Here is a 16,058-nt window from a genome sequence, read left to right as displayed (position 1 = left end):
GGCTGAAGATATTGAGCTTTTCCACCGCCTCTTGCCACAGATGTAGTCAATCTGATTCCTGTGTGTTCCATCTGGTGAAGTCCACGTGTAAAACCTCCGTTTGTGTTGTTGAAAAAAGGTACTTAATTGTACTCATGAGGAATCTGTGCATAGACCAGGAGGTTGTCGTTTGAAGTGAACAAGGGAATACTGCATGCTTTAAAATCAGGGAGGGAGTGCGTTTTGGCTGTATGCTTTCACCATACGTATTCAATCAGTATGCTGAGCAAATAATCCGAAAAGCTGGACTATATGAAGAAGAAGAATGTGGCATCAGGACTGGAGGAAGGATCATTAACGACCTGTGATATGCAGATGACACAGCTTTGCTTGCTGAAAGTGAGGATGACTTGAAGCACTTACTGATGAAGATTGAAGACTACTGTCTGCAGTGTGGCTTACACCTCAATATAAAGAAAACAAAACTCCTCACAACTGGTCCAGTAAGCAGCATCATGATAAATGGAGAAAAGATTGAAGTTGTTAAAGACTTCATATTACTTGGTTCTACAATCAACACCAGTGAAAGCAGCAGTCAAGGCATCAGACGAAGTATTGCATTGGGCAAATCTGCTGCAAAAAACCTCTTTCGAGTGCTGACGAGATATCTCCTTGAAGATATCTGCTTGAAGATTAAGGGGCGTCTAACCCAGGCCATGGTATTTTCAATTGCCTCATACACATGTGACAGCTGGACAATGAATAAGGGATGACTGGAGAAGAGTCAATGCCTTTGAGTTGTGGTGCTGGTGAAGAATACTGAAAGTACCATAGACTGCTAAAAGAACTAACAAACCTGTTCTGTAAGAAGTAAAGCCGGAATGCTCCTTGAAAGTGAGAATGGCCAAACTTCATCTCTCCTACTTTTGTCATGTTGTCAGAAGGGACCATTCGCTGGAGAAGAATATCATGCTTGGTAAAGTAGAGGGTCAACGAAAAAGGGGAATGCCCTCAACAACACTGATTCACACAGTGGCTGTAACAATGGGCTCAGGTATATCAAGGACTGGGCAGTGTTTTGTTCTGTTGAACAGAGGGTCACTATAAATTGGAGACAACTTGATGGCACCTAACAACAACATTGCATAGGGTAAATTTGCTGCAGGTGACATCTTTAAAGTGTTAAGAGCAAACGTCACTTTGAAGGCTAAGGTTCTGACAAAACAGATTAGTGTTCTCTTTTCTTGAGGAAAAACATGGATTGAAGAGGCAACATGGGTACAAGGAAAAGAAGGTTTCTTTCTATACTCCCTTCCTCTGGTACTGCACTTGGAAAAAGTAAAAGAATTACATTTAATCTTCACATAGCACTTATTATTATATAAAGACCTTAGGTAACCATTGGAGGAGAGACCCCCTGAAATAGAAATTAGTTTTTACTTCTTAATTTGCCAAATTGGCTGTGTATTTAGCCTTTCTGGACTTTTGTCTACAATTAAAAAAAAAAAAAAAAAAGAAAAAATTCTATTGGATGATTTCTAAGGTCCCTTTAAGGTGTAAGATTCTAAGATTTTATTATAGTATATATTCAGACTTCATTAACAAGTTGATTGTTGGTTGCTTCTGTGGAGCAGGGATATAGCTTATGAACTAGTTGTGGTGCAGGGAATTACTTGGTACGGGTTTTCTAGCCATGGTCTTGTGTGGCTCCCACCAGATGAATGGGCGGAACTATGTAAATGTGAGGTGCTTGTGGCCCACCAAAGGGATTGGATACCTTGTTAGTAATGTAAATTAAGGTATATGGCACTCTTGTGAGGGTGGGACCATGGAAATAAGGTGTATGGAAATGTACTGTGGGTATTGGTCAGTTTCGCCATGTTGCTAGACTTGAAATGAGCCATCCCAGAGGCAAAAGGAGGTGATTGCCATCATTGCCATCAGGAAAGAACCAAGAACGGAGCATGTTCTTGTACCCAAGATCTCTGTGCTGGATCTCCTTGGCAGAGAGATGGCAGCAGCAGAGGCAAAAGAACCAAGAGACTAGCATGAGACAGAGTGGCAGGCTTGCTGGCAGAGTGGGGTTCACTATTAGCTGAGCTAAGAGAGCTTTCTAACACTTGCCCCAGCAGGGCAGAGGCCAGGCTAAGAAGCATGCCTGTGGGTCTGGTCAAGGAGAGGCTGTCCTGATTGAAGAATTATTTCCTTAGCATTAGTGAAGCTGAATTATAATCTGTTACTTTCCCAATAAATCCCGTAACTCTGAGTATTGTCTGTGAATTCTGTGTGGACATTGCAATGAATTATCATTGAACTCAACAGAGAAGTAGAGTACCCTGGGAGGGAAGGTTGATGTCAGAATTGGTAAAAAGTTTGGGGGACACTGCCCCCACGCCCTTTTTGCACTACAATTAGCATCCCTGTGATTATTTTTGTTTTGTGCCATCTAGTCATTTTTTACTCATAGCCACCACATGTGAGAGTAGAACTGCCCCTATATGATTAGCATCCTTTTCTGAAAAATGTTGGTCGAGGGGTGAAAAGTGTGTATCACTTATTTCATATGTGTTATTATCAAAGGTATAGAGAGAATATACATGAAATACCTGCATTGGGCAAATCTGCAAAAGACCTCTTTAAAGTGTTTAAGAGCAAAGGTGTCACTCTGAAGACTAAGATGTGCCAAGTATTTTTAACGTCTCACATGGATGTGAAAACTGGTCAGTGAATAAGAAAGACTGAAGAAGAATTGATCCATTTGAATTGTGGTGTTGGAAAGAATATTGAATGTACCACAGAGTGCTAGAAGAACAAACTCTGAGGATGTACAACTGGAATGCTCCTTAGAAGCCAGAATGAACAGACTTCATGTCTTGTACTCTGGTCATGTTAATATCAGAAAAGACCAGTCCCTAGAAAAGGATATCATACTTGGTAAAGCAGAGGGTCAGCAAAAAAGGGGAAGACCCTCAACAAGATGGATTGACACAGTGGCTGTGATGATGGGCTCAAGCACGGCAATTGTGAGGATGGCACTGGATGAGGCAGTGTTTTGTTCTGTTGTACACAGGGTTGCTAAGAGTCAGAGCCAACTCGATGGCACCTAACAACAGCAACAACAATATTTCTATTAGTATAAACAAAAAGCTGTGATATTGGTTGCTCCTAAGGGACTTGAGGAGACCAGTCATTTTGGGCATATAAGGTGAATGCATTTTTCAAATATAAGTTGTCTTTTGTACTCCTATTCTACTCTCCCCCTTGCTTTTTCTCCACTAACCAGATTGGCCTTCTCGGTATTTTTCCAACATACCAATAAGCTCCCGGTTCAAGGCCTTTGCACTCACCCTACTGCTGCCTGGAACATTCTTCCTCCAGATAGATTTCCTCCAGGACACTGCTCAAGTGTCACCTTATCACTGAGACTTCCCTGATTACTCTGTAATTACTCCCTGATGTGTATACTTACCTATACTTAACACATCTGTATACTAAATATCTCATTTGTTGATTGTGTGACTCACTTTTGAAACACTGCCTGGGCCATAACAGGCAATCAACAAATATTTATTGAATTAATCAGTCTGTTTGAGGTTTTTATCACATGGATAAATTACTTTTGCAATAAAAATTAGTCAAGAAATAAATTCTCAAGAATTAACTGTATAAATGTTTATAATTACAGGATAAGGACAACTCCTTTCCTCAACATATAGAGCTCTGTCGCAATGGTTAAGGCATTCCATAAGTAACGGAATCTTGGCTGTTTGAACTCACCCGCCGCTTTGCGAGAGAAAGATGAGGAAGTTGACTACTCCAACGACTTACAGCCTTGGAAAGCCGCTGGGGCATCCATTAGATTGAGGTGGGTTTGGTTTTTCGTATTTACCTGGTATTGGCTAAGACATTTGATACTACCCAGAAGGCTGGCGGTTCAAACCCACCAGCCACAACTAGGAAGGAAGATTCGGCAATCTACTTCTGTAGTGATACTGCCTCGGAAACCCAAGGAGGATCCCACTGGACAGCAGTGAGTTCGATTTGGTTGGGCCATGGGCAAGTAATTTAACTTCCGTTTCCTCATCCACAACGGGCAGCTAAGAATATAATTTCACAGACAGCGCTTTTGTAACCTTGCCACTATAAAAATTACCAAGAATACACTTCCTCTTCTGGGCTTGGAGCCTAGGAATAGTATACAGTTTCAACTTACGCAAACGATTTGGGTGTATGGTGAGAAATGTGTCAAGAGCTGCGCTACGGACTGTAGTCTTTAGGGCTGGGTATACAGCTAGGCTGCCGTTGCCACGGTAACCGTCTGGCGTCCCTAGAATCCGAGCACGCGCGCCTGGGCAGCTTTGTCTAACTTCTTTTTAGCGATAGGTGGAGCTTGGACCAATCGGAGGAGGCCAGGGGTGTACGGGGGCGGGCAGAGGCTCGGGAAAGATGATCCTGAGGCTTTGCTCCTTGACTTCCGGGTCCCGGTGCTGGCAGGGAGCGCTCCGAGAGTAACGTCGTTTCCGTTGCTGGCTCTAAGGGCGAGGTTTGCAACTGGGTAAACCGAGGCAGTTCCAGTTCCCCCTAGTTCTTCCGGTTTGTGAGGTGGCTGTTTTGTTTTTTTTTTTTTCTTCCCTCCACTCACCTTGCACTGCTTGGGTACAGACTGTGTGAGCCCCGCTGTGCGTTCCGTCCACGCGGCCCGGGGCAGTTGGGGCTTTGTACGAGCCGCTCCCTCCCTCTCGCCAGTAGCTGCCCGCCAGAGTTGGCCTGGCTACTGGAGGGTACCGGCTCAGCGATTCTCCGAGATCTGGGCAGCTCAGTCAGGCGCCAAGACTAAATTGTTTCTGAGTGGTTGTTCTGATTCTTTTGTGATGATCAGCGCAGACCAGATAGATTCATTTTAAAGATACAGTTCAGCCCACTTCTGAGAGCAGTTTCCGCACTGTGGTTTGGTGGGAATTTGAATTTGACAATCCCTCAGGCCCTAGTCAGAGATGATGCGTCTGTGGGAATGTTAAAGGCAAGAAGGAGATGAATATTTTTAAGTCTGTCTTCCTCACTTGGACTCCCCTCACCCCGCCTCGGAGCTAAAGAATTTTCGTATCAAAAAGAATCAGTTTTATTGGGGGTGTAGTTTTTCCGCTCTTAGTATGTCTGCCCTTCATCTGTTGAAATGAGAAATCAGTTGGCCAGGGTGTGACCTCCTCCGTGTTCAACGTGTAAACTTCATTTTGTAAGCCTTATTTAAGTGTGTTTATTTGCTGGCATCACCTGAGTATGGAACAGATGGCGTGACTGGAATTATCCATAAGCGTCGAAAAGAGTTTTTTCTTTATGAAAACAGTTTAAGTGTTATATTTTATTTAATCGTTGCTTAGTAGGGGTCCTCTTGTGTTTGAACTGTTGGGTCCCAATTTTGGAAGACTGAGAAATTAAAATAGGAAACATAAGAAATAGAATTGTTTAGGAAAACCTGGAGACCAGTCATTCTTTCAGTCCATTTCATAGATAGATTGACTCTAAATGAGTAAGTTTTTTGTTGTTATTGTTTTGTTTTTAATTTCTACAGTTAATATTTTTAACTGCTAAATTCACTATTTGGGAGCCCTGGTGGGATAGTGCCTAAGGCGTTTGATTGCTAACCAGAAGGCTGGCTGTTCAATCCCACCAGCTACTCCTTGGAAGGGGAAAAAAAACTAAAGGAACAACAGTGGAGTCATACGGGACTCATAGCGACCCCTCCTTGGGTTTCTGAGGCTGTATCACCAAGGGAGTAGATTGCCCAACCTTCCTTCGTACCAGCCTTCTGGTTAGCAGTCAAATGCCTTAGGCATTGTGCAGGGCAATCTACTTCGGTAGAGATACTGCCTCTAAAACCCAAGGAGGGGTCGCTATGATTTGCAATATACTCCACAGCAGAGAGTTTGGTTTTGTGTGAAATTCACTATTGGCCCAGCCATCATGTCATTCATCTAAATGGTGTATATTACTACTGTCATTGTTTTCTTAGATGCTTAAGTAAGCACTAGGACAAAATGGACACAATGGAATAGTAGTTTTGATGAGTTGGATAAACTGTAAATTACATATTTTTTTGTAATTTTAAAATTCAATTTTAAATCATTAAACCTATCTTACATATTTCCTTCTCCAGAAAACATGTTTATTTCTTTATGGGAGTTCTTCTATGGAAACTTTTTTCGATATTGGATGAAATGGATCTTACGGCAGATGACTGGAAAGTGTGAATTGCAACGAATTTTTGATACCTATGTAGGTGCACAAAGGACACACAGGATAGGTAATATCATTTGAAAAGGAGCTTAAAAACTAATTTTAGCTCTGAATGAATATTTTTTTCTCAGTAATTGTAATGACACATACATTCATTGGAGCCCTGGTGGCGTTTGACTGCTAACCAGGAGGCTGGTGGTTCAATCCCACCAGCCACTCCTTGGAAGGAAGATTGGGCAATCTACTTCCATGGCGATACTGCCATCGGAAACCCAAGGAGGGGTTGCTATGAGTTGGAATTGACTCCATGGCAGTTAGTTTGGTTTTACTCTGCTCAAGTCACTAACTGATTTTCATAATCTTTGAAATCTAGCTTTGAACCCTTTCAGCTCTAAATCTATACATTTCTAGAAAAAGAAACTGATTGTTAATTCTCCATATACACAAATGATTATCTTCTGTGGCTCTTTATGTTTATCAGTTATTCCTCAGGTTGCAGCCTATTTTCTGTAGAAAAATATCTATGCTTCTGTAATCCTTTTGAAATTTTCACTCTAATAATGAAAAAGAGTGAGTGTTTGGATTTATAGTCAAGATCCTTTAATTTCAGTCTTTAATTTCTTATTGTTATTTATGGAAGAAAACTAACTAGATATCCAGTGGTTCCAAGGAAAATTATTAAACTCTAAATGCACATTACCAATATGGGAGTCACTAGCCACATGCTTTGAGCACTTGAAATGTGACTAGCTTACATTGAAATGCATGTAATTGTAAATATGCACTGGATTTCAAAGACTTTACATGAAAAAAATGTGAAAATATCTCAGCAATTGTTTATATTCATAATATGTTGAAATTAAAATTTGGATATATTGGGTTAAAAATAAAATTTTATCTGTTTTTTTTTACTCTCTTTAATGTGCTTACTAGAAGAATATAAAGTACATATGTGGCTTATATTTTGGCCACATAATAGAGTAATACTATGCTAAAATCCAACATTTCCTCAATTCTTAAATAAAAATACTGCTTTAAATGAGAGCACAGATGAATGAGAGATGTAATGTGAGGTCACTTCTCTTGGATAATGATAAGGAGGACTAGGTTAAGTGCTGCAGCGCATGTTCACAATCTTATATGGAAAATCATGAATTAACCAGATTTCCTTTTTGCGGGGAACAAGCATACTTCGACTAGAAACCCTGTAAGGTTTGGGGAGTGGGATATTGGCAGTTGGAACATGTATCCAAGACAGCATAGGAAGAATGATAGACATAAAGAGAGTGTAAACCTCAGGACAGCTGGATAGTTGAAGTTTAACTACTTCCCTAGTTTTCTCAGAACTTTGTGTTTGACAGTCATTGCCTAATCTTTTGATTTGCCCTTTTGACTGTTCTGAGAAGAACAAAGTACCTCTTGATAAGAAACCTCTGCAGTCAGTATTGGTTGTATTTTGTAGTGCGGAGGAAGAGCATGTGTTAAAGCTTTATTTTGTGGGAAAAGCAATTTGAATTTTTTAAATTTCTGAGATAAAGGAGACTATTGGAGAATGTACCAGAAAATGTCATTCTTGAAACAAAAGCCAAGAATGGTGAGGCTGTGTTGTTACTTGTCTGGTACCGATATATTTGTCATTTTCTTGTTGCCCCTTTGTTGTATGATTTAGTTGCTGTCGTCTCAAATCTAAATACTTACTCTGTAAGGTTAACAAATGACGACAATGTAGTCGAGATCACTCTCATTCTAGTCCTAAGATGAGTTCTGGGAACTATTCTGAGGCAGCCATGAATGACTTTACAATGGTGAGTAGACAGTTTGGGCTCTGCACAATGACCTGGGGAAAATTAGGTTGGTTTCATTCTTTGACATCCCTAGGTGGCACAAACGGTGTGTACTTGTACTAACCTAAAGATTGGCAATTTGAATCTATCCAGTAGTACTGCAGAAGAAAGGCCTCATACTCTGCTTTTGTTAAGATTATGTTGTTGTTGTTGTTGTTATGTGCCATCAAGTCGGCCCCGACTCATAGCGACCCCTCCTTGGGTTTCCAAGGCAGTATCACTACGGAAGTAGATTGCCCCATCTTCCGGGGAGTGGCTGGTGGGTTTGAACCGCCAGTCTTCTGGTTAGCAGTCAACCTGTAGAGCAGTTCTACTCTGTAATATATGGGGTCATCATAAATGATAATTGACTTGATGACAGTGGGTTTGGTTTTCACCTCTTTGGCTCTGGTGTGTTATGTTTAGTTGAGGTCTGTGAAATAATGCCTAGTTCTCCATATTGTAAGAGAGTGAGGCCTGGTAGCACAGTGGTTAAAGTGCTTGGCGGTTTGAAATCATCAGCCGCTCCATGGGAGAAAGATGTGGCAGTCTACTTCCATAAACATTACAGACTTGCAAACCCTATGGAACAGTACCATTCTGTCCTATAGGGTCACTGTGAATCAGAATCTACTTGATGGCAGTGGGTTGTTTTTTTCTTAATACTATAAGAGTAAAATTTTAAAATGTGTTCTATGTTATTCATATAAAAATTATATGTTCTAGAACTACTGAAGTAATAACTGATTGGCTTGATATTTTTACTGTTTGAATATGGAATAATTTAGAAATTGTAGTTAAGTAGTTAAGTGGTAACTTTCTTTTTTTTTTTTCATTTTAGAAAACTCCTTGACATACTCCAAGAATAAGGTAAGATTATATAAAGGTGATAATCCCAGAAAACTTAATTTGGAGATACTTTTTCTTTAAAAGAATGCCTCAATTTTAGGATGAATTACTTTAAATGCACTAGTAGAAGAGTCTTTGCTATAATGAGTATTGAGTAAAATTTTCCTTGTAAAGAAGTAATACTGTTTTTAGAAATTTTCTGTGTGTGTGTTTGTGTGCTACTCTCACACAAAGGTGTTTGAATACTTTGTCCTGTTCTGAGATTTCATTGTTTATTTTACCTTAAGAGTTGATAGAGACAGTGTACCCATGACTATGTATAGTGTTGGCAGACGATGTTTTTACAGGCATACTTGTATGTGCTGTAAGAATGTCCAGGGATATAGTAGAGCTGACAAGGGACAAGGTTGTGGTGACTTTTGACCACAGCCAGCTACCTGGAGGAAGCAAGTAGTTGGACCTGTGGGCTTGGGACCGTGGTTGCAGGGGACATCAAGCCTAATTGGCATAACATACTACACAAAAATACTGTTCTACATCCTACTTTGGTGAGTAGTTACTAGGGTTTTAAAAGCTTGCCAGTAGCCATGTAGATGCCACGATAGGTCTCTCCTTCTCCAGAGCAAAGAAGAATGAAGGAAACCAAAGACACATGGAAACAATTAGTCCAAGGTCCTGGTAGACCATGTGATCCTCAGCCTATATGACCATGAGACCGGAAGAACTATATGGTACCCAGCTGCACTATTAGCTACTTGGCGGGGGATTGGTACAGGAGATCTTGGATAGAGTGGGAGAATAATGTGGAACAAAACTCAAAATCATAAAAAAGACCAGGTTTGCTGATCTAATAGAGCCTGATGAGACCGCTGAGACTGTCGTCCCTAGTTACCCTTCAGGTCTGGAATTGAGCTCACTGCTGTGGCTTCCAGCCAAATAATAGGCAGGCATATAGGGTGAACATTTACATCAAGTAGGTACACTTCTTGGAGTAATTAGTCATGGAAGAACAGAAGAGCAGTGTTTGCACAGGGAGAACAGCATAGGGGATAGGAATGCATGTGGGGGAAGGAAACACAGAAGAGGTAACTACAGGGAGAGAGTGGTAAGAGAGCTGTTACATTGTGAGGAATTATAGTCAATGTCATGAGACAAAAGTGTATGAACTGCTGTATGGAAAATGAATTTGCTCTGTAAACTTTCACCCAAATCACAATTAAAAAATCCATTTAAAAATTGGAAAAAAAAAAAAGGAGTTGCTAGATTTTGGGAAAGCAGGGTCTTAGGTGGAAAGTCTTCTCTAAGGCTATATCCTCAGGATAGGTTCTTGTATGAGAGAAAGTTAAGCAGGTTTGGAAAGTTATAAAGGATCCTGGGCCTTGAAGCATTTAATTCAAAGTAAGTCATATACCTCATGCCTTTTTTTTGGTTTATTTTAATAAATCACTGTTTGCTGTGTAACAAACTATTATAAAATATCAAGAGCACTTAACAATATATTATGTATTTCTTGTTCATGTGTCTGTGGGCCAGCTGGAAAGGCTCTGCTTCAAACTGTGGTCAACTTCAGGTCTGTTCCAGTTGTCTCATTCTTGGACCCAAGTTGTACAGGTAGTGGGTACCTGGAGAATTTTCTCTCATAGTAGATCACTGAAGTATGAGGGTAGGCCCAACCACAAAAGCATATTTAAAGTCTCTTTACATCAGATCCATTAGCATTCCATTGACTAAAGTAAGTTACATGGCCAAGCCCAAGTCATGGGATACAGAAATACACTGTGTTCCCCAGAAGGCCAAGATAGACATGTGGACAAATAATTTAATTATATAAAAAAACTAAACTCACTGCTGTTACGTTGGATCCGACTCATAGTGACCCATCCTTGGGTTTCTGAGACAGTATCACTACGGAAATAAATTGCCCAATCTTGCTTCTGAGGAGTGGCTGGTGGGTTTGAACTGCCAGCCTTCTGATTAGCCATCAAATTATAGAGTGTCAAAAATTCAAACCAGTAATTCAGGCTACTCTGTGCTGTTAGTTCACAGTTTTTGTGTATATAGGTTATTTGGTGTGACAGAGGTAGAGTGTGTGTCATCTATACCATTGTCTGAAGTCCCATAGTGAATCAAAACCAGCATTAAACAGCAACAACAACAAAAGGAGTAAAATGGAAAATAACTAGAAAACATTGTTTGTAATAAAGTTAAATACAGATTTTTAAAAGTTTTTATTTCATTTATGTATGTGTGTGTTCCACCATTTGTCTATCAGTTTGTCATACTGTGGTGGCTTGTGTGTTGCTGTGATGCTGCAAGCTATACCACCAGTATTTCAAATACCAGCAAGTTCACATGTGGTGGACAAGTTTCAGTGGAGCTTCTACACTATGACAGACTAGGAAGAAGGTTGTGGCCAAGTCTACTTCTGTAAAAATTGGCCACTAAAAACCTTATGAATAGCAGGGAATCACTGTCTGATGATAGTGCCAGATGATGAGCCCCTGAGGTTGGAAGGTACTAAAAACATGACTGGGAAAGAGCTGCCTCCTCAAAGTATGTTGTTGTTAATATGCTGTTGAGTTGGACCCAACTCATAGTGACCCCTCCTTGGGTTTCCAAGGCGGTATCACTATGGAAGTAGATTGCCCAACCTTCCTTCCCAGGAGTGGCTGGTGGGTTTGAACCACCAGCCTTCTGGTTAGCAGTCAAGTGCCTTAGGCATTACGCTACCAGAGCTTCTAACCAGAAGGCTGGTGGTTCAAACCCACCAGCTACTCCTCGGAAAGAAGGTTAGGCAATCCAATTCCGTAGTGATACCGCCTTAGAAACCCAAGGTGGGGTTGCTATGAGTTGGGTCTGACTCGACGGCACATAATAGCATACCTTAAAGTACCAACCCAACTCATTGCCGTCGAGTCAGATCCAACTCATAGCAACCCTTCCTTGGGTTTCCAAGATGGTATCACTACAGAAGTAGATTGCCCAGTCATCCTTCTGAGGAGTGACTGGTGGGATTGAACTGCCAGCCTTCTGATTAGCAGTCAAATGCCTTAGGCACTGCGCTACCAGAGCTCTACTATTACTCAAATTTATGCACTGACCACTAAAGCCAAAGTTAAAGGAATTCAAGAATTTTACCAAGTTCCGCAGTCTGAAATTGAACTAATGTGCAAACCAGATGTACTGCTAATTACTGGTGATTGGAATGGGAATGCAAAAGTTGGAAACAAACAAGAATCGTCTGTAGTTGGAAAATACTGCTATGGTGATAGGAATGATTCCAGAGACCACATGATAGGATTTTGTCATACCAATGACTTACTCATTGCAAATACCTTTTTTCAACATCACAAATGGTAACTTACATGTGGATCTGGTGACATGGAACACACAGGAATCAAATTGACTACATCTGTGGAAAGAGGTGATGGAGAAGCTCAAGGTATCATCAGTCAGAACAAGACCAGGGGCAGACTGTGGAACAAACTACGAATTGCTCTTATGAAAATTTAAGTTGCAGCTGAAGAAAAGTAAAATAAGTCCATGAGAGCCAAAATACGACCTTGAGTATGTTGTTGTTGTTAGGTGCCATCGATTCATTTCCGATTCATTGTGACCCTGTGCACAGCAGAATGAAACACTGCCTGGTTCTTCGCCAGCCCCAAGCTCCTTGCTATACTTGCTCCCATCGCCGCAGCCATGGTGTCAGGCCATCTCTATGAGGCCCTTCCCCTCTTTTCTTGACCCTCCATCTTACCGAGCATGGCATCCTTCTCCAGGGAATGGTCCCTTCTTACAACATGACCAAAGTAGATGAGATGAAGTCTGGCCATTCTCACTTCCAAGGAGCATTCTGGCTACACTTCCTCCAAGACAGATTTATTAGATCTTTTAGCAGTCCATGGAACTTTTAGCATTCTTCACCAGCACCACAACTCAAAAGCATCAACTTTTCATCAGTCTTCCTTATTCATTGTCCAGCTCTCACATGCATATGAGGTGATTGAAAGTACCATGGCTCATGTCAGGTGCACCTTAGTCCTCAAGGAGACATCTTTGCTCTTCAGCACTTGAAAGAGGTCCTTTGCAGCTGATTTGCCCAGTGCTATACATCATCTGATGTCCTGACTGCTGCTTCCATTGACATTAATGTAGAACTAAGCAATGTGAAGTCTTTGACAACTTCAATCTTTTCTCCATTTATCATGATACACCTTATTGGTCCAGTTGTGAGGACTTTTGTTTTCTTTATATAGAAATATAATCCATACTGCAGACTGTATTCTTCATTTTTCATCAGTAAGTGCTTCAAGTCATCCTCACTTAAAGCAAGCAAAGTTGTGTCATCAGTGTATTGCAGGTTGTTAATGATTCTTCCTCCAATCCTGATGCCATGTTCTTCTTCATATAGTCCAGCTTCTCAGATTATTTGCTCAGCATGTAGATTGAGTAAGTATGGTGAAAGGATACAACTCTGACACACTCCCTTCTTGATTTTAAACCATGCAGTGTCCCCTTGTTCTGTTCGAATGGCAGCCTCCTAATCTGTGTACACATTCCTCATGAGTAAAATTACGTGTTCTGGAATTGCCATTCTTCTCAATGTTATCCATAATTTGTTATGATCCACACAATCAAATGCTTTTGCATAGTTAATAAAACATAAGGAAACATCTTTCTGGAATTCTTTTCTTTGAGCCAAGGTCCATCTGACACCAGCAATGGTATCCCTCGTTCCGTGTCCTCTTCTGAATCCAGCTTGCATTTCTGGAAGTTCTTTGTCAATATACTGCTGCAACCGTTTTTGAATTATCTTCAGTAAGACTTTACTTGCATGCGATATTAATGATATTGTTCTATAATTTCCACATTCTGTGGGATCACCTTTCTTTGGAATGGGTACAAATAAGGATCTCTTCCAGTCAGTTGGCCAGGTAGCTGTCTTCCAAATTCTTCCATATCTCTTGGCATAACTGAGTGAGTGCCTCTAGCGGGACATCCTTTTGTTGAAACATCTCAGTAGGTAATCTGTCAATTCCTGGTGCCTTGTTCTTTGCCAGTTCCTTCAGTGCAGCTTTAGCTTCTTCCTTCAGTACCATTGGTTCTTGATCACATGCCACCTCCTGAAATTGATGAAGATCAATCAGTTCTTTTTGGTACAATGACCCTGTGTATTCCTTCCATCTTCTTTTGATGTTTCCTGCATCTTTCAATATATTGCCCATAGAATCTTTCAATGTTGCAACTCAAGGCTTAAATTTCCTCTTCAGTTTTTTCAGCTTGGAGAAATGCCAACTGTGTTCTTCCCTTTTGGATTTGTAACTCCAGGTCTTTGCACATGTCATTATAGTAATTGGCCTTGTCTGCTCAAGCAGCTCTTTGAAATCTTCTGTTCAGCTCTTTTATCTTGTTGTTTCTTCCATTTGTTTTAGCTACACTCCACTCAAGGGCAATTTTCAGAGTTTCTTCTGACATCCATTTTGGTCTTTTCTTCTTTTCTTGTCTTTTTAATGATCTCTTGCTTTCTTCATGGATGATGTTCTTGCTATCATCCCATAATTCTTATGGTTTTTGGTCATTGGTGTTCAATGCATCAAATTTATTCTTTAGGTGGTCTCTAAATTCAGGAGGGATATATTCAAGGTCATGTTGTGGCTCTGGTGGACTTGTTTTAATTGTCTTCAACTTCAAGTTGAGCTTGCATATGAGCAGGTGATGGTCTGTTCCACAGTCAGCTCCTGGCTTTGTTTTGGCTAAAGGTATTGAGCTTTTCCATCGCCTCTTGCCACAGATGTAGTCAGTCTGATTCCTGTGTATTCCATTGTGCAGTCTATGTGTATAGCTGCCACTGTGTTGTTGAAAAAGGTATTTGCAGTGAATAAGTTGTTGGGTTTGCAAAATTCTGTCATGTGGTCTCCAGCATTATTTCTGTCACCAAGGGCAAATTTTCCAACTACTGGTAATTCTTTTTTGTTTCTAACTTTTGCATTCCAGCCACCAGTGATAATTAACACATCTTGATTGCATATTTGGTCAATGTCAGACTGCAGAAGTTGATAAAAATATTGAATTTCTTCATCTTTGACTTTGGTGGTTGGTGTGTGAATTTGAATAATCGTAGTATTAACTGGTCTTCCTTGTAGGCGTGTGGATATTATCCTATCACTGACAGCATTGTACTTCAGGGCAGATCTTGAAACATCCTTTGTGATGATGACTGTCACGCCATTCCTCTTCAAACTGTCATTCCCATCATAGATTATATGGTTATCTGATTCAAAATGGCCAAAACCAGTCCATTTCAGCTCACTAGGTATCAGTCATTATGCATTGCATTTCATTTTTGACAACTTCCAATTTTCCTAGATTTATACTTTGTACATTCCATGTTCCAATTATTAATGGATGTTTGCATCTGTTTCTCCTGAAATTGAGTAATGCCATGTCAGCAAATGGAGGTCCCAAAAGCTTTACTTTATCCATATCATTAAGGTTGGTTCTACTCTGATGATACAGCTCTTTCTTCCCACTTGTATTTTGAGTGCCTTCCGACCTAAGGGGCTGGTCTTCCTGCACTGTACCAGACAATGTTTCAGGGCTATTCATAAAGTTGCCCAGTAGTGTATCACCATCCATGGGCTATCCTGAGTATATCCCACCTTAATTTAGCGACCATTTGAAAAATAGATTTGACACATTGAACACCACTGACCGAAGAACAGATGGGTTGTCAGATGACATCAGAGATATCATACATGAAATCAAAAGGTCGTTAAAAAGAGAGGAAAGGAAGAAAAGACCAAAATGTTTGAAACTTGCTCTTGAGTGTAGAGTAGCTAAAGCACAGGGAGGAAATGATAAAGTAAAAGAGGTGAACAGAAGATTTCAAAGGGCAGCTTGAGAAGACAAAGTAAAGTATTATAATGAAATGTGCAAAGACCCAGAGTTAGAAAGTCAAGGGAAGAACATGCTCAGCATTTCTCAAGCTAAAAGAACTAAAGAAAAAAATTCAAGCTCTGAATTGCAAAAATGAAGGATTCTAAGGGCAAAATATTGAGCAATGCAGAAACCATTCAACCATTTCAATAGGTAGCATATGATCAAGAACCAATGGAATTAAAGGAAGATGTCCAAGCTTCACTGAAGGAATTGGAAAAAAAAAAAAAAAAAAAA

General features: G+C 40.4%; 1 protein-coding gene across 1 annotated transcript in view; it reads left to right on the top strand.

The window, feature by feature from the left end:
* The first annotated feature begins 6,138 nt into the window (after window positions 1-6,138).
* Window positions 6,139-16,058, top strand: part of ELMOD2 (ELMO domain containing 2) — a 48,588-nt gene continuing 38,668 nt past the window's right edge. Inside the window, exons 1-2 of the mRNA XM_007941204.2 lie at window positions 6,139-6,280; window positions 8,878-8,906. Of these exons, the coding sequence (XP_007939395.1) occupies window positions 6,139-6,280; window positions 8,878-8,906 (171 nt within the window). The remainder of the gene's footprint in view (window positions 6,281-8,877; window positions 8,907-16,058) is intronic.

This window comes from Orycteropus afer, unplaced genomic scaffold, assembly GCF_000298275.1.
Source record: "Orycteropus afer afer isolate SDZICR_OR568_19922 unplaced genomic scaffold, OryAfe1.0 scaffold00076, whole genome shotgun sequence".
NCBI classification, from domain to species: domain Eukaryota; kingdom Metazoa; phylum Chordata; class Mammalia; order Tubulidentata; family Orycteropodidae; genus Orycteropus; species Orycteropus afer.
Note: the sequence above shows the minus strand (reverse complement) of the source record. Positions and strands in the feature narration are given on the sequence as shown.